Raw genomic sequence first — 18,369 nt, 5'->3', positions numbered from 1 at the left:
ACATGGTTTCTCTGTATTGTTTTGGAGGCTGTCCTGGAACTCGCTCTGTAGACCAGGCTGGCCTCGAACTCACAGAGATCCGCCTGCCTCTGCCTCCCAAGTGCTGGGATTAAAGGCGTGCGCCACCAACGCCCGGCTTACTTTTGGCCATTTTTCAATCCAATTATTTATCTCTTGTTTGTTTGAGACAAGGTATATACAATTCTGATTGGTCTGGAACTTGATATGTAGACCAGGCTGGTCTAGAACTCACAGATCTGCCTGCCTTTGTCTTCCTAGTACTGGGATTAAAGGTGTGTGTGTGTGTGTGTGTGTGTGTGAGAGAGAGAGAGAGAGAGAGAGAGAGAGAGAGAGAGAGAGAGAGAGAGAGAATTATGCTGAGTTTAAGTGTTCTTTATGTATTTCGGGTAACAGTTATTTCAGAAAAGATCTGCAAATACTTGAGGCTTGTCATCTTATTTTTAAAAGATTGATGCATTTTTGTTAAAGTATGAAGTTAATTTTAGTCAATTTTTTTGTATATGTGCCCCGGCTGTCCTAAATGTAGTGAGCTGGCCACCTTGGGATGATACAACATCCTTGGCCTGGCCCACCCCGTCCTTGGCCCACCCCGTCCTTGGCCCACCCTGTCCTTGGCCCACCCCGTCCTTGGCCCACCCCGTCCTTGGCCCACCCCGTCCTTGGCCCACCCCGTCCTTGGCCCACCCCGTCCTTGGCCCACCCCGTCCTTGGGCACTTGTTTGATTTCTTGCTTTAGATGTTTCTGGCCATCTACCAGTTCTGATGCTGCTTCTTACCAGAAAAACACTTGCACTCCCAGGGAGTCTGGCTCCTGCACTGAGTAATGTGAGTCTGTCTTTCAAAAGGACACCCAGGCTCCGACTCCACACTTTGCTACTGGTTTGTCAGTATTTGTAGGTATTTTCAATGGTCAAAGCTTGAAATGAATGAATGGATGATTAGACGTGTGTGTGTGTGCACATGTGTGTGCGTGCGCGTGTGCGTGCATGTGTGCGTGTGTGCGTGTGTGCGTGCGTGCGTGTGTGTGTGTGTGTGTGTGTGTGTGTGTGTGTGTAGGGGGCACGTGTGTACAGGCACGTGGAGGTTACTTTAACAGTTGAGCCATCTCTCCAGCCCCAGCTTATAACCCTTTATCCTGCATTGGTTTTGTTTCTTTCAGTCTTACTACTAAGTTGCTTGTTTCCTTTCTGTCTCTACTGGGAGTAGGCTCCAGAGCAGTGCAGGGCCCTTGGGTCTGCTACTGCTGTCCCTAGACTGCATGGAGGAAGGTGTGAATTGCAGGGAGGCCTGCTTCACTCAGAAGCGTGGCAGTGAGGAGGTGTGATCTTAGACCTGCATCTGTGAGCATACTTTGTAATAATATGGACTTTAATAAAGCTTGCTTATAGTTATTCTAAAGTTTATATCTTGGGGTTCTGGATTATAGTGTCTAAAGTTCCAGGAAAACTTTTGCAGATGTGTGTCTCACAGGCAAATGCAATGGAAGCCAAGAGCCCTCGCTGATCACCGGCTGGCCTCCTGTCTTGTTTGTGAGAACTAAAGAAGGTTACCTGACACGGTCTGCAAGAGTTTTCATGAGCAGAGCTGGTAGCGTGAGGGTCTCACGCCTCAGGGGCCCTTGAGCCTTGATTCACTCTTGTTCACCTCACGTTTTGACAGGAACAAGACCTGGTCGGGGACCCAATTTGTGTCGGAGCGGAGCAGCGTGCTGGTGTTTCTGCCAGGTGTGAATGTCATAATTTTATGACTGGAATTTTAATACTCTGGACAGCACATATTGTGAAAAATGATGGTCATGCCTACCTGTTCTCTTAGACATTGAGAACATGAACAACTGTGACTCAGTTTGACTCATTACCATAGCATTTGTTGCTGCAGAGAATTCATAGTGGTAATGAAGACTTTAACTTTTTAAAGGCTGTCTTGCCAGCTTCACAATTCCTGGTGAGACGTTTGCTTTGTTAAGAGTGTCCCTCTGTGTGGTGATGCCATTGTCGTCAGTCTTCAGTGCATTGCTCTTAATGAGTCAAAGCCATCTCACAGCCCCTTCTCAGGGCTTCAGAGAAGGGCTCCTCCTGGACCCCTGTGGAAAGACGCAGTGCGTTTAATGGTGCTTCGTCAGAATGACTTACCAAGGAGTCCTGTTTGATGAAGTTATAACAGTACTCCATGTATTTGTTGTTGAAAGGTAGGATGCAGACCACATGAGTGTCAGTGCATGTAGTGATGGGAACAAAAGCATGCAACAAGAGAAACTTAAAAACTTAATTTTGGAATGTAACGTGTGCTTTCAAATTTTTGCCACATTTAGTTTACTAATTAGACTCATTTTATGTCCAGAAGAACCATTAGGTATGTAGCTTGCATCTTTTATATACGTGTCAAATGACTTCTGTGTGCACATACTATGTAAGGAAAAAGCAACAGCATAGTTATGCTGCTACTCAGTAATACCTAGCATGAGGTCAACACTGTCCCAGAAAGATGTTCACAGGTGATATTTTTACCTTCAAATGTGTGACTTTCTGTTCTATGCTAATATAAATCCAAGTCTGGCATAGTATGTGCTTACGTGTTCCATTAATTGACTTGTTTTTGAGCAGATCTGTTAGACAGAACTCTGCCACTGAATTACACTGCAGTCCGTTTTGTTTTTGAGACAGGATTTTAATGTAACCCTGTGTGGTCTGGACTACTCTGGAGCTCGCTGTGTAGTTCAGTCTAGCTTGGAACTGGAGATTCTCTTCTGCCTCTCAATTGCTGCATTTGCAGATGGAAGTTGCCATGTCTGGTTTAAAAACTGCTTTGATAAGAGACATGTTGTGTGTTCATTGGAGGAAATTTGGGAAACACAAGGAAAGAAATTGCCTATATAGCAAACACTCATCACTAGTCACTGCTGTGGCAAGGAAAACATTGAAAGAATGTATATGTTTCAAGATAAATTATTGCTAGTTAATGTCATGACACATTTATTTAGTTCTGGTACAAAAGGCTAAAAAGTGAAATTGAATTGGTAAGGTCCTTGAAAAGTTATTTTATCTTGATAAATCTAATAAAGGAAGACTTGTTCAATGAAAATTTTAAGATACTGAAGAAAGAAATTGAGGAATACAATGATATCCCCTGCCGGATTAATATTGTGAAAATGGCCACCCTACCCAGAACAATCTAATAGAATCCTCATCAAAATTCCAGTGTAGTTCTTCACAGAAATTAAAGAAATAATTTCAGAATTTATATGGAAACACAAAGACCCAGAATAGCAAAAACAATCAACAATAAAAATATTGCTATATTGGAGGGGTCTCACCCTCCCTGGGGAACTGAGTGGGGATTGGGTGGTGGGACTGGTGGGGGGGTGGGGGAGGATGGGAGGAGGGAGCTGGGATTGACATGTGAAGCAAGCTTGTTTCTAATTTAAATAAAAAAACCCAAAACATTGCTACAGCCAGGTGGTGGTGGCGCATGCCTTTAATCCCAGCACTGGGGTGGCAGAGGCAGGCTGATCTCTGTGAGTTCAAGACCAGCCTGGTCTACAAGAGCTAGTTCCAGGACAGCCTCCAAAGCCACAGAGAAACCCTGTCTTGAAAAACCAAAAACAAACAAAAACCCCCATTGCTATAGGAAACACCATTCCTGATCTTCAGTTGTGTTATAGAATCATACTAATAAAAACAGCTTATGAAAATGATACACTGAGGACCCACTTATGAGCCCATGCATCTACTGCCACCTGGGTTTTGACAAGAAGCCAGACATGCACAATGGAGAGAAGATAGCATCTTCACCAAATGGTGCTGATCAAGCTAGATACTGCATGTAACAAATGAAACTGATCTGATCTCACACCCTGTACAGAAATCAATTCCAATGGGTCAAGAACTTCAACATAGTTTCTGCCACCCAGAGTCAGGTAGAGGCAGCAGGGAGTACACACATAGGCAAAGGAAGGACTTTCCCAACAGGGCCTCAGTGCAGGTATTAAGGCCAACATGGCAAATGGGACATCATTGCTTACAGGATGAAAAAAATGCATCTGACCAAGGGTTGGTGTCCAGGATATATAAAGAACTCAGAAAACTACCCCTCCAAAAAAAACCCCAACCCAACTAAAAACTGGGAGAAGGAAATAAACAGCATTCTCAAAATAAGATAATAGCTGAGGAAATTTTTATTTTAGAAGCACTCTTATTTACATATCAATCCCCCATTCCCACGCCCTCCCATGTTCCTCCCCAAGCCCCCCCCAACCCAATCCCCCACCCACTCCCCAAGTATAGTGAGGCCCTCCTTGGAGGATCATCAAAGTCCATCACGTCATTTGGGGGAGGGCCTAGGGCCCTATTTCTTGTTGTATCCCTTGTATCCGGGCTGCAGTAGTATCCCTTCATAGGGAATGGGCTCCCAAAGTCCATTTGTGCTCTAGGAATAAACCCTGGCTCCACTGTTAGAGGTCCCATAGACTGCCCTGACCTCCTAGCTGGCACCCACATTCAGAGGGCCTGGTTCGGTCCAATGCTGGTTCCCCAGCTTTAGACAAGGGTCTCCATGCTCTCACTAGGTCGGGTAAACTGTTTCTGCACGTTTCTCCAGCACAGTCTTGGCTCCTTTGCTCATCCCTCCTCCCTCTCAGCAACTGGATTCCAGGAATATGGCTCTGTTTAGCTGTGGGTATCTGTTTCTGCACTGTTCTGTCTGCATGTATGCTTGCAATGCAGGTCAGAAGAGGGCACCAGAACACATAGATGGTTGTGAGCCACCATGTAGTTGCTGGGAAATGAATTCATGATCCCTGAGAACAGCTAGTGCTCCTAACCTCTGAACCATCTCTCCAGTCCTGAGAAATGGACCTATCACATGATCCAGCTTTACAATTCCTGAGCACATATCCAAAGGACTCTATATCTTATTACAGGTATTTTTGTTGGTCTGTGTTCATTGCTGCTCTAACCACAGTAGCCATGAAAGCCACCTAGACACCCAGCAAGTGATGGACAATAAAAATGTGTCACCTATACACAGCGTGATTCCATTCAAGTGAACAGCTGAAAATGCCACATACTTGACTCATACGACCTGGAGAAATCAAATTGATGTCATCTTACTGAGGGCTGTACTGACCTGCTGCACCCTGAAAATCACAGACCTCCTCCCGGGACTGTCCACCTGCCCTGCTCGCCTGTTGTTCATGCTGCACACAGCAGTAGCCTCTGGCAGATGGCCTACTACATGATCCCTTGGGGAGCAGGGATCTTTGTTTTGTTGAGTATATTTGCAGGGCCTGGCAAAGTATGTGATCTCTGTGTGATGGATAAAGATATAAGGAGTCTTAAAAATGAGTTGTCATTTTAATTTAAAGGTTTATGTTTTAGCAATAAATTCACGTTTGCCTTCCCCCTTTCCTTCTAGGTCTGGGTGAGATAAATTATATGCATGAACTTCTCACAAACATGATTCACAAAAGGTGTGTGTAAATAATGAGCTTTGTTTTGTAGCTCATGCCTTGCATAACTGTCATTACCTCACTGACTAGTGACTTGTGTCTGCTGTGTCATGTGATATTTATTTTAGTGCTTTGTTTCTTAGGTTACAAGTCTATCCACTCCATTCCAGTGTGACTTTAGAAGAACAGAATAACGTATTCTTAAGCCCAGTCCCTGGGTACAGAAAGGTAGGAAGCTGGGGAGATGAGGCTGAGATGGAACCATTGTTGATGGAGAACGGCTGGTGCGTTAGCCGCCTTCCCAAGAGCATCCCAGACCGCTGTCGAACCACCCAGGCAAATCACGTTGATAAGAATCTGTACCCGTTCACTTTATTTTGTAAATCAGTTTTACAGAAAGTTAAGATGTTTAGTTTGTTTTTGAGACACGGAATTGCTATGTAGTATAGACTGGCCTTGAATTTGAGGTCTTCTTGTACCATCCTGCTGAGTGCTGAGGTTATAGGTGTACACTGGAAAACTAAGGTTTTCATTTACTTAATTCCTGGATCCAGGGCACTGTTGCTGGGGATTTGCTGCCTTGGGATGGTGATTTTGCCAGAAGCTATGGTCTAAATCCTCTGGAGGTAGTTTTTTAAAAACCATTACTAACAGATGTCCAGGAGGACCAGGGTCTGAGACCTTGAGCTTTTGGCTCAAATCTCTGGTATTCTTGAGGATGTTTAGAATCTTTAGACAAAACTAGACCTTGGATGCTACTCTGGGTGCTCAGGGTAACACTACATGCTCTGGATTTGACCTGTTTGTGCTTTATGGCTTCTAGAAATTCCACACCTCCCCGCTAAAGCTTTCATAACAGGCTCATGAGCCAGATCCTTGGTCATGCTATACCTGTCTTTATAAAGTGCCTTTGTGTTGTCCGTATCTGATTTCTCACAAGCCAGTGCCGCCTTTATAGTTGTGATCTGCAGGAAATATGAAGATGGCTAGTTCCTAGTTTACACTAATATTGAACATTAAGACTTTTTTCTGATAGTCCCAGACAGAGGGAAAATGTCAACCTGTTTTGTTTGATGCCCCACAGATTATTCTATCCACCAACATTGCGGAGAGTTCTGTCACAGTCCCAGATGTGAAATATGGTAAGGGATTCTCTGCCCACTTCCCCATGTAAAAGACAGCGTCATTAGGCTTTACGGAAACACAGGAGTTGTCCTGTGCCCTCCCCTCTCCCCATGATTGGGAGACTCAGAGAGGCTCACTAAGTTCCCCTCCCTCATTCTTGGCTTCTCACTGTTTCCTCTGAACATACCTTTTCCTTCAGGTAGGGCTGCCTCTAGATGCCAGGGAATTTCAGGGGATCTTGTAGGAAGCAGAATTTGGGGCATCCTGGTGTGGCATCTTGTCATAGAAATGTAGGCAAGTATTAGGGAGGAGCTGGGCACTGTTTTCTGAAGGTCATTTAGAAGGAAGACATGCTGGACAGCTCCATGGCCTGGTATACATGTATTTGTACACTAGCTCACTCATGAGTCATGATTGAGCCAGAGGTGCAGTGCTATGCCAAAGAAAAGACTGTATTATTACTGTGACTATGGTCTGCTGGGAGACAAACAGCAGATGAATTACAGTTCCATGTAGAGACAGACATATAGGAAAAGAAACATGGAAAAGGGTTCCGGGTGACTATTGCTGCAATGAAACATCATGACCAAAAGCAACTTAGGTAGGAAAGGGCTTTTTTTGTCTTACATTTCCATACTGTAGTCCATCATTGGAGGAAGTCAGGACAGGAGCTCAGGCAGGGCAGGAACCTGGAGGCAGGAGCTGATGCAGAGCCCATGGAGAGGTGGGGTACTGCTCACTGGCTTGCTTCCTATGGCTTACTCAGTCTGCCATCTTATAGAACCCAGGACCATGCACTCAGGATGATTCCACCCACAATGAAATGGGCCTCCCCCATTAATCACTAAGAAAATACCCCACCAACCTGATCTTACAGAGGCATTTTCTGTAAGTGAGGCTCCCTTCTCTCAGATGACTTTAGCTTGTGTCAAGTTGACATTAAACTATCCAGTACAGGGTGATATTACTTTTATATTACTGTGATAAAACTGGTCAAAGAGCGGGTTTATTTGGGGCTCATGGTTCCGGAGGGTAATAGTCCATCATGGTAGACCCGAGATAGCAGACAGCAGGGAGCTGTAGCAGCAGTCAGGAACTCTCATCTTGAACCACAAGTAGGAAACAGCTTGAGAGAGTACGCTGCAGAAAGTGGGGAACATCTCATTCAAACACCCCCTTTGAGTAGATGGTGTTGAACAAAGGCTTAAACTGAATGAGGAGTGAACTGTGCAAAAATGTGATTCAGACATAAGGCAGAGTTTAGGAGCACCAAGAAGGAGTGAGAATTAAAGAGGTAACGCACAAGTCAACAGTTTGTGAGCATAAGGAGAAAAGGTCGGGCAGGACAGGAGAGAACTTTGGGGAGTGGCCAGAAAAGAACATACAAGTCACGTCTAGCCCTGGTCATGAAACAACAGAGGTCAGGGCTTCCAGGCCAGTGTGAGGAGGAAAGCGGGCAAGGCCTGGGCCACAGATGCAGGGCCTTGCAGGACGGCTTTATGAGTGAGGTGGAGAAGAGAGCCAGGCACCACGGCGTTTGCCCGCATCACATGGTGCAGACCAAAATGAGGCAAACGAGAGGAAAGGGCAATGCCTGAGGGGGGAACAGCACCACGGGGGTAGACATGCTCAGGTCTGACTTGATTCTGAAGACAGGAACAGAGACATTTGCTGAGGGAGCTTACAAGGAATTGTGATGTGTAGTGTGAGCAGAGGTAGCCAGAGCAAGGGGTAGGGTAGGATGCTAGGACAGAAGGTGGCAGGAGTCTGCAGATCCGAGTTCCAGCGAGGATAAAGTGTTTGTGGGAGAAAGAGGGTAGGTGCTCTGGTGCCACTGGATGGAGGAAGGGCTGTGGCCTGACAGGATAGAGGGTCTGATAATAGGACGATATCAAGGTGGAAAGTAAGGGTGTTGAGAGGGGAGACTTCAAGACCCTGAGAGGTGAGAAAGATCAGCACTGTTTTTGCTGGACTTGAAGTCACCAAAAGTTGTGTATGAGACGACTGGGGAGTCAGGTGTGGTGAGAGTTGTTGGCACAGTCTGAGGAGGGTAGTAGCGGTGAGGAGGCACTCTGCATGGGAGGTAGACCAGAAGTCTGCCTTCTGTTTCTCCAAAGGACAACTTCATCCATACGGAGGACAGGAGGTGCTGTCCAGAGGGGAGCTGAAGGGATTCCTTTACCTGGGGCTGATAGATGACTATCTTGAAGCACAGAATATAAGTGGTTACCAGTAGACAGACAGACAGGAACCCAGGGTTTGAATCCAGGCAATCCAGAACATTAGCCTGTCCCAGCTACTCCAGTATAAATGATGTTTAGGAGTAAGTCTAATCTTTCGGGTGCATCCAGGCAGGTCTTTATGGTAATATGGGCCTTACAAAGACCCAAAGGCTTCCTGTTCTGATCTAGAGGAGACAGTGAGCAGTCAGCATGTTTCCACAACTTTCTGCAAGCATGCCAGTTCCAGGAGCTGGTGCTCACATTGTGGGTTCTTACAATCCCGTGTTCACATGGTGCTTATACTGTTTTTCCTAATGGCAGTTATAGACTTTTGTCTGACCAGGACTCTGGTTTGTGATGAGGATACAAACTATCAGAGTCTGCGACTGAGCTGGGCCTCGAAGACCAGCTGTGACCAGAGAAAAGGTAAGGTGTCCTTGGCAGAGCGCACTGGGTGTCTTCCCAAGAACTTTGTTTTAGCACTTTCACTCATCAGGTACTTCCTTTATTGAGACTGATTCTAAGGTGAAGCATCAGTATCTCACTTAGTCTTAGTCAATTTTGCCTCCATGTTTTTCTCTTCCAGTGTTTTAAGGTCAGTCCCTAAGGAGCAGATGGCCTATTATTATCTCAGCACTTACCATTTTCAGAGTGAAATTTTTATGTTTATTATTATTATTTGGTTTTTCGAGACAGGGTTTCTCTGTGGCTTTGGAGGCTGTCCTGGTACTTGCTCTGTAGACGAGGCTGTCCTCAAACTCACAGAGATCCGCCTGCCTCTGCCTCCCGAGTGCTGGGATTAAAGGCGTGCACCATCAATGCCCAGCTTCCTGGCGAAGTTTTTAAAAAAATGTATTTAGGAGATATGGAAGCCAAGTGGATCACTTTGGTGATTTTGACTAGCTTCCCTTGGATCACCTCTAAACCCTGCTGTTTCTAGGGGCTTTTTCCTAGGGAGTCCACCCTACACGTGCCCTAGGCAGAGCTGCAGGGGCGAGGCCTTTGGGAGATGGCATGCTTTGCCACAGAAGAAGTGCATCTGTAACATGCCTCGCCCAGATGTTGTCTTCTGTAGCAGGAGCTGGCTTTAGGGGACAGTGTCTGTGGTACATCCTGAGAAATGGCTCGGTTTTATAGAGACCTCTGAGGGAGGTAGGCAGAAGCCAAAGAATTCCTTCTGGGACGTTACTGCTTCAGAATTAAACACATATATGCATAAGCAAGGTACCCTATGCATTCTTACAGACACTGGTTTTGCTATTTTCCTTCCTCCTTCACCTTTGTAAGGAATGTGAGGTGAGCATGTTGTGTTCTGAGACTCAGGAAAGTTACCAACGGCACAAGGTTCTCCTTAGGGAAAGCTGAGATTTGACCCTGAAATCTGGCTTCAGGCCTCTTTCTTGACTGCTGCCCTCTGCCCACTTTCCTGAGGCACCTTTTCCAGAGAGAGCTAGGAGATGATGAAGGCTCCGTGCTACCCTGGCCGTCAAGAGTGTCATCAGTGTGAAAGAAAGGCTCCCACAGTGGCCACTCTATGACCTCCACAGTGTGTGAGCCCCTTGCCCACCACACCCTTGCTGGCAGATGATGTCACCAAGTTTTTATTTTTGCTGTCATTGGATGCCTGTGCCATCGTGTCTGATTTTTGATGTGCAATTCCACAGCGGTTCATAATGTTAAACAGCCTTCCTCATGGCTGCCTGCTGTTGTCTGCTCCTCAGTGAATGCTTGTCTCCATCTCTTACCTTTTAAAGATTTATTTATTAATTTCCTTAATTTGTTTTTGAGTCAAGGTCTTACCATACATGGTTAAGCACTGGCTGGCATGGAACTCACTGTGTGGAACAAGCTGGCCTTGAACTCAGAGATCCTCCTGGCTTCTGAGTGCTGGGATTAAAGGCATGCACCACCACACCTGGCTTACTTATTTAAGTTGTGTATCTTTTTAGGACCCACCTCTTTTTTTCCCTGTAAGATTTGTTTTCACCTCACAAATAGTAATTGTCACACACAAAAGTAGCAGTTTGTGTCTCATCTCCTGGGATGAACATGGCTCTGAGCTCTTGGCATGCACAGTTCTCATTTAATATGATGGAGTCGAAGGATGCCTTGTGGAAATAGTAGGACAGGTGGACACACAGAACCCGTGGCAACCTGGGCAGGCGGGGCTGCTCCTCAAGCTGGCAGATCCAAATATCATTTGCACTAGGTGAGTCACACTTTTGTCACTAGCTAAATGGCTTTTCTGTAATGAGCTCTGATTTTACTAGTTTGAGCTAAATCTTCCAGGAAATGTGTCATTCCAAGTACTCTTGTTTTTATTGCATTTTGACCAAGTTGTTTGTTTTTGAAACTTGGACTAGATTTTAAAACATTAAGGCAACACTTAATTTAACTTATTCTAACTTTTTAGGACAATCTTACTTGGGATAGCATTAGAATAATTTGTTTCTAGTATGGTAGAAGATAAGGTTTTTCCTGATTAGTGTTTAATGGCTGTTTCTCTTCACACTAATGTCAAAGTGATCGGTGCCAAATGGGCTGAGCCTCTCTCTTGCAGGCCGTGCGGGACGGGTGTCTAAAGGATACTGTTACAGGCTGATCCACAAGGATTTCTGGGACAGCTCTATTCCAGACCATGTCGTGCCTGAGATGTTGGTAATGAATTTCACTCAGTGTTTGTTTTGTGTGTAGTCTACTCGGCATTGTGCATTTTGTTCTGGCCCTTATATTACTAATATTCTTAGTAGGCTAGGGTGGCTGGCTAGGGAGTTGCAGGGATTTACCTGTCTCTGTGTGTGGCAAGAGCATGTGATAGCAAACAACTGTGGGAGACTGGACTTCACTGTGTAGGTTGGGATTGAACTCTGGTTATTAGGTGACAGGGACCATTCACCTGTTAACCCATCTCACAGTCCCAGCCCCGCTTGTGATTAGTTTTAAATTAAAAAAGATCTTTATGTATATGGATGCTTCCCCTGGACATGATCAGTTCCTGGGGCATGCAGTGCCTGTAGAGGTCAAAACAGGGTGCTGGGTCCTCTGGAGCTGCATTTCAGATGGTTCTAACCCATCAGATCAGTGATGGGAACCAAATCCTGGTCCTGGGAGAGCAGCCAGCACTCTTAACCACCAGGCCACCTCTGCAGCCCCCACCCCCCTAATGAGACAGATGTTGCCTAGAGTCTGTTGGCTCTATAATACCATTTTCTGTTACCTGGCATATGCTCTGTTCCTCATAATGAGTGATTGTAGAATTCCCTCTCCTCCTTTCTCCTTCTACTTTCCTCATACCCCTCTTTTCCTTTTATGTCTTTTTTGCTTCCTTCTTTCTCTTGTGCTTTTGGCCTTCTCCCCTTTACCTCTTTTTTGAGACAGTCTTACTGTGTAGCCCAGATTGGTTTCAAACTCAACATCCTTTTGCCTGTTTTCTAAGTGATGGGGTTACAAGCATGTACCATTATTCTGTGCCTGACTTCTCTCTCTCCTCCCCCACTTTCTCCTTTGTTTTGAGTCAGAGTCTTGTAGTATCACTGTTATCAAGTCCCTGTGCCTTCTGTCACTGTCTCCCAGGCGCTGGGATTGGAGGTGTGCAGCCATACCCAGCCACACCCAGCCTCACCCAACCTCCTCTGCCTTTCCTTTCTTCCCCTTCTCTTGTTGCTTCTCTTCCCCTCCTCTCCTTTGCATATTCTCTTTGGAGCACAAGTCATATGAGCAGGTTAATGGGTTTGGCTACCTTATCTCTGAACTGAGATTCTGTTCCTTTCAGCGCTGTCCATTGGGAAGCACTATATTGAAAGTGAAGTTGCTTGACATGGGGGAACCAAGAGCTCTATTGGCAACTGCCCTGTCTCCACCCAGTCTGAGTGACATTGAGCGAACTATTCTTCTTCTAAAGGAGGTGAGACTTGTGGACTTACTTAGTGATGGGAAAGCTAAGCCTTTTGCTTTGTGGGGCAGCCTAAATTTCATAATTATTAAAGCAATAGTTGTTATAAATGCTCAGTGTGTGACTCTAGTACCAGGTCTGGTGTTTTTTGTTTGTTTGGTTTTTTTTGAGACAGGGCTTCTCTGTGTAGCTTTGTAGACCAGGCAGGCACTGGCCTAGAACTCACAGATATCTATCTACCTCTGACTTCTGGATGCTGGGATTAAAGGCGTGTGCCACCTGGCTCCAGGTCTGCTCTTTAGACTTATCTTGTTGGTATTTGTGAAGCCTACCTCCTCTCCATCCTGCGGTCCCGCCCTGGGAAGCCTACCTCCTCTCCATCCTGCGGCCCTGCCCTGGGAAGCCTACCTCCTCTCCATCCTGCGGTCCTGCCCTGGGAAGCCTACCTCCTCTCCATCCTGCGGTCCTGCCCTGGGAAGCCTACCTCCTCTCCATCCTGCGGTCCTGACCTGGGAAGCCTACCTCCTCTCCATCCTGTGGTCCTGCCCTAGGAAGTGTCCCACTCTCATTGGCACCGCTAGTCTGTTTTTTTTTCTCTAGTTTTGCTTCTTTATCCCATCCTAGTCCTCCTGCCCATCCCTTGCTTAAAATGCTCTTCCCACTTTGTTCTCCTTGGACCACTCTTGACTCTAGCTCAGCTCTTATGGTGTGTCCTCACTGGCCCCTAGGTCAACTGTATCCCACTGGGGGCCAGGGATATTCTGCTTCTGACCCTCAAAAGTTGCAATGCCAATAATGTTTTCCTCTCAGAAATGGGTTATTAGAGTATTGAGTGCGTGTGGTAAGTGACTAACCCACTGGACCCATTTTCTCTGTGTGCCATGTTTGTTAAGCTTGAGACTGTGTGGACTTGGGGAAGTCTCCTTGCATGCTGTCCCCTAGTGACATGACCTGCTTCCTAAAAACACGGAAGGAGTGCGTTTCGGGAGCTCTTTGGAGCCGCTAGCCCTTTACTGTTAGCCTAGCTGTCTTCAGAACCTAAGTCATCAGACGCTGGTATGTGTTGGCTGTCTTGCATTTCCTCTGTAAGGAGAAGGAGTGTGGGATTCATCAGTGTCATTAATGGCACTAACTTACTTTGTAAGGTTGGAGCACTGGCGGTTAGCGGGCAGAGAGAAGATGAGAACCCCCATGATGGCGAATTGACCTTCTTAGGAAGAGTGCTGGCACAGCTTCCTGTCAGCCAGCAGCTGGGTAAACTCATTGTGCTGGGACATGCATTTGGGTGCCTGGATGAGTGTCTCATTATAGGTAAGTGTGGGGCCAGGTGTGGGCAAAGTGTGTGTCGGCATTGCCGTTGGCCTTCATCTTCTCTTTTCTATCCCTAGCGGCAGCTCTTTCTCTGAAGAATTTTTTCACAATGCCCTTTCGGCAGCATCTGGATGGATACAGGTATTTACCATTCTTCCTGTGAGGGGCCACCTTCCTAATGGCACAAGGTGACATGTTTAATCTGTTTGCAGGAACAAAGTGCACTTCTCAGGTAGCAGTAAGAGTGACTGCCTGGCCCTCGTGGAGGCATTCAGGGTGAGTCTGTCTTGTCCTCCGGAGGCCGAGGTAGCCTCACAAGCCCCAGTGAGTTTTCACACCCTGGCTATGAGAGTGGAGAGTGCTTTCTTCTCATGGTTGGTAAGGGCTTCTGATGGCCACCACAAAGTAACAAGTGCTGCAGGGACCAGTGGGTGGGTGCCAGCCAACTTCCCAAAGTTGATTAAAAACAGTAAATTTATAGATGTGTTGACATTGGAATTAAATTCAATTACCTAGTGAGTTAGTTTGAAATTGATCATGTTGTTTTAGGCCTGGCAGGCTTGCAGACACCGAGGAGAGCTGCGGCATCCCAAGGTTGGTCACATTCCCTCCTTGTTGCCTCACTGATGGCTGGCGATGATCAGATTCCCTGCAGCTCTGTCTCAGCTTGGTCACTGCCTGTGCACTGTGGTGGCACTAAGACCTGAGGTCACTGAAGGTAGTTGCTACATGCTGTCATCTGGGAGGGGCAGGCCAGGACATTAGTGGCCAAGTCCTATTGTAGGCTGCTCCTCTTGAGTTGCTTGTGGAAAGGAAGCTGCCCAGCTAGCAGAGCCCTGCCTCGCACTGCTCTGCCTGCTCAACAAGTCGGTTCAGATTTAATGACCCCAGTTTCACAGGAGCCTATATTTCATCTCTTGTTTCAGATAAGCCTTTTTCTTCTAAAGTAAGTAGGCTCCAAAGCCATCAGTAGGCACGTCTGTGAGTAGCTTTGCTGTGCCACAGTGGGTCTTTAATCTTTCTGTTGGTACAGTGTGACATCTTTTTCCAGTAGAGTCACTCTGCCTTTGATTTTGGGGACAGGTAAACTTATATGAAGAGTCATCCTTGTGCAGTGTTTGTAGTTTGGGTCTTGTATTGTTTTGGCTTCAGTGTAATGGTGGAAGCTCTTACAGAGGACGTCCTATAAATGGTCACTCGAGTGCACTGACTAAGCAGAAGTCAGTCCTTGTTGAGGCTCTAGATGAGACGTACATACTATAGTAGCTGATTAAGCCATCTGACTCACAGGCCTCATGCTGGACACTGTGCTTTTGTGTGTTTAAGGATGAACTTGACTGGGGACGGCTCAATTACATTCAAATAAAGAGAATCCGAGAGGTAAGCTATACATTCGTGACTGGGTTGATGCAGATCGTGACTCAAGATCTGACCATGAAGCGGCAGCAGTGCCCGGGGCACAGGGCCAATCCCTGCCCATCCCACCATTAGCAACACGAGGCCTGGGTCACTGCTCAGCCCCAGAAAGCCGCTCCAAATGCCACTTCATGATGAACAGGTGTAATCTTGGCAGCCATATTTAAGGTATTTATCAAGATAAGCGTGTGGTGTTTTCATTACTAACTAATTAACTAACATATTAAACACATGGGCTGTGTGCTGTTGGTTCCAATTTGTATTCTTGGAGTAAACGGTAAACCACCTTGATGATATTTTTAACATCGCTGAGTTTTGATTGCCGGTAGCTTTATAGTGAGGCTGTCCTGAGGCTGTGGGTATATGTGGGGATGCATACACATGCACAGCTTATACTAGCCCGGTTCTCTGGAGGAACAGAACTTAGGGAATTAATATATATCTATATCATCTACAACTACATATCTACCTACATGCCTATCTATAGCTATCTGTCTTTATTATCCTGCTTACTTATCTCTGTATGTATATATGCACATATGCATCTTCTTACCTACCTACTATTATTAGTGTGGTCCAGCTAATCCAACAGTTGTTGCCTGCAAACAGAAGGTCCAAGAATCCAGTAGTTACTTAATCCACAAAGATGGCTGTCCTAGCTGGTCTTCAGTGTATACACTGAAATCCTGAAGAAGTAGGCTCTAACGCTATTGAAAGAATGGGCTTGCTAGCAAGAGCAAGCAGACAAAGAGAGAAAGGCTGCTTTCTTCCACGTCCTTCCACGTCCCAGCAGACAGCGTGGGCCACATTAAAGGTGGACCTTCCCACCTCAAAAAATGTGACTAAAAGTTTATCTTCCTAACTCAAACATCTGGATTAGGAGTGGATCTTCCCACTTCAAATTACTTAAGAAAAAATATCCCAGCCAGGCATTGGTGTCACATACCTTTAATCCCAGCACTCAGGAGGCAGAGGCAGGCGGATCTCTGTGAGTTCGAAGCCAGCCTGGTCTACAGAGCAAGTTTCAGGACAGGCACCAGAGCCACAGAGAAACCCTGTCTTGAAAAATAACAACAAAAAATCCCTAAGATCTACAGAAGTCTACAGAGACAGCTGAACCAGGCTTGTGGAAACTCATGAACTCTGGGCTGACAGCTGTGGAGCCTCAATGGACCAAAGTAGGCCCTCCATATGTAGTAGACAGTTGTGATGCTTGCACTCTCCGAGGGGTCCATCGCAGTGGGACCAGTGTCTTTCCCTGGTGCATGAGCTAGCTTGCGGTAGCCCTTTTTCTATGAGAGGATGCCATGCTCAGCTTTAACATAGCGGGGAGGGGCTTGGTCCTGCCCCAACTTAATGTGCCAGACTTTGTGGACTCCCAATGGAAGTGCTTTCCTATTGAGAGGAATAGATGGGGGGGGTGGGCTGGGGGGACTCAAGGGAGGGGCAGGAGGAGGGGTGGAATGTAAAATGAAATTAAAAATAAAGCCCAGTTCTGAAACAAAAAGAAAAAATCCCTGACAGGTGTGCCCATTTGGGTTTTAGTTAATTCCAGATGTAGTCAAGTTTACAACCAAGAATGGCCATCATATATCATATTTAGAGCTTGGTACTAAATTAGATTAGACTACAGTAGTAGGACGAGCATTTTCCCAGGTCCAGGAATAACTTTGGTAACAGTTTAATAATTGAAAATATGTTTATTTTATCTTGATTGACTTCACGAATACAACCATTTATCACAGCCAGAGGTGGTGGCATACACCTTTAATCCCAGCACTCCAGAGGCAAAGGCAGGTAGATTTCTTGGGTTCAAGTCCAACCTGGTCTACAGAGCAAGTTGGAGGACAGCCATGGCTACACAGAGAAACCCTGTCTCAATAAAACAAAAGAACTAAAAAATAAAACACAAACAACCAAAAACATTATCACCAGTGCTTTTAGGGGGATTTTTCCTACATTGCCAGTTTTCCCTGTTAGCCTGGGCTAGCCTAGCACTCTAAGTCCCTGAGCCTTAGTCTCCTAAATTCTGTGATTATAGGGGTGTGTGTGTGTATCTGTGTCTGTACACACGTCTGTGTGTTGTGTGTCTGTACATGCATGTCTGTGTTGTGTGTCTGTACACGCATGTCTGTGTTGTGTGTCTGTACACACATGTCTGTGTGTTGTGTCTGTACATGGATGTCTATGTGTACACGCATGTCTGTTGTATGTCTGTACATGCATGTCTCTGTGTTTACATGTATGTGCTTGGTTGTGTGCATGCAGAGGTTGATGGGCAGTGTCTTGTTATGAGAGTTTTTGTCGCAGCTGGTCCTACAGCCCTTGAGCCCCAAATAGACACACAGATGCTATATTAACTAAGAAACTGTTGGCCAGTGACTAGGGCTTCTTATTGTCTAGCTCTGTCTTAACTACTAACCCATTTCTACCAATCTATGTATTGCCACGAGGTTGTGGCTTATCTGGTAACGCCCCAGCAATTCCTTAGGCAGCATCGCGACTCTGTTCTCCTACACTTCCCAAAATTCTCCTCATCTCCTGACCTGCTGTGTCTGGAAGATGCTGTTTCCTTAGAGTCATCCAACACCCGTCTCTTTTTTTCTTTTTCTGAGACAGGGTTTCCCTGTGTAGCTTTGGAGGCTGTCCTGGAACTAGCTCTGTAGACCAGGCTGGCCACGAACTCACAGAGATCCACCTGCCTCTGCTCCCGAGTGCTGGGATTAAAGGAATGTGCCACCAACGCCCCGCCTCAACACCCGTCTCTTAAAATCTTTCTACCTCCTCTTCCACATACATTCCCTGAAAAGGAGTGGCTTGATTAAGACAACCCATTTAGGACTGAGTGTTCTAAGGTCTCACTGTCTTCACACTGCCCGGTTGTGGGTCTCTGTTCTAATTCCTGTAATTCCTGTCTACTGTAAGGTGAAGCTTCT

General features: G+C 46.0%; 1 protein-coding gene across 2 annotated transcripts in view; it reads left to right on the top strand.

The window, feature by feature from the left end:
* The window catches only part of Tdrd9 (tudor domain containing 9), an 86,590-nt gene that overhangs the window by 39,101 nt on the left and 29,120 nt on the right, over positions 1 to 18,369 (top strand). For both annotated transcript variants that reach the window (XR_005876087.1, XM_040742379.1), the window contains exons 9-20: positions 1,681 to 1,745; positions 5,434 to 5,488; positions 5,611 to 5,695; positions 6,552 to 6,609; positions 9,136 to 9,240; positions 11,375 to 11,472; positions 12,587 to 12,718; positions 13,852 to 14,017; positions 14,095 to 14,158; positions 14,230 to 14,293; positions 14,567 to 14,611; positions 15,344 to 15,397. Coding sequence is in view for 1 of the 2 variants with exons in the window: in XM_040742379.1 (XP_040598313.1) it covers positions 1,681 to 1,745; positions 5,434 to 5,488; positions 5,611 to 5,695; positions 6,552 to 6,609; positions 9,136 to 9,240; positions 11,375 to 11,472; positions 12,587 to 12,718; positions 13,852 to 14,017; positions 14,095 to 14,158; positions 14,230 to 14,293; positions 14,567 to 14,611; positions 15,344 to 15,397 (991 nt within the window). In the remaining variant the exon portion in view is untranslated. The remainder of the gene's footprint in view (positions 1 to 1,680; positions 1,746 to 5,433; positions 5,489 to 5,610; positions 5,696 to 6,551; positions 6,610 to 9,135; positions 9,241 to 11,374; positions 11,473 to 12,586; positions 12,719 to 13,851; positions 14,018 to 14,094; positions 14,159 to 14,229; positions 14,294 to 14,566; positions 14,612 to 15,343; positions 15,398 to 18,369) is intronic.

The sequence above is a fragment of the Mesocricetus auratus genome, unplaced genomic scaffold (genome assembly GCF_017639785.1).
Source record: "Mesocricetus auratus isolate SY011 unplaced genomic scaffold, BCM_Maur_2.0 Super-Scaffold_15014, whole genome shotgun sequence".
Lineage (NCBI taxonomy): Eukaryota > Metazoa > Chordata > Mammalia > Rodentia > Cricetidae > Mesocricetus > Mesocricetus auratus.
Note: the sequence above shows the minus strand (reverse complement) of the source record. Positions and strands in the feature narration are given on the sequence as shown.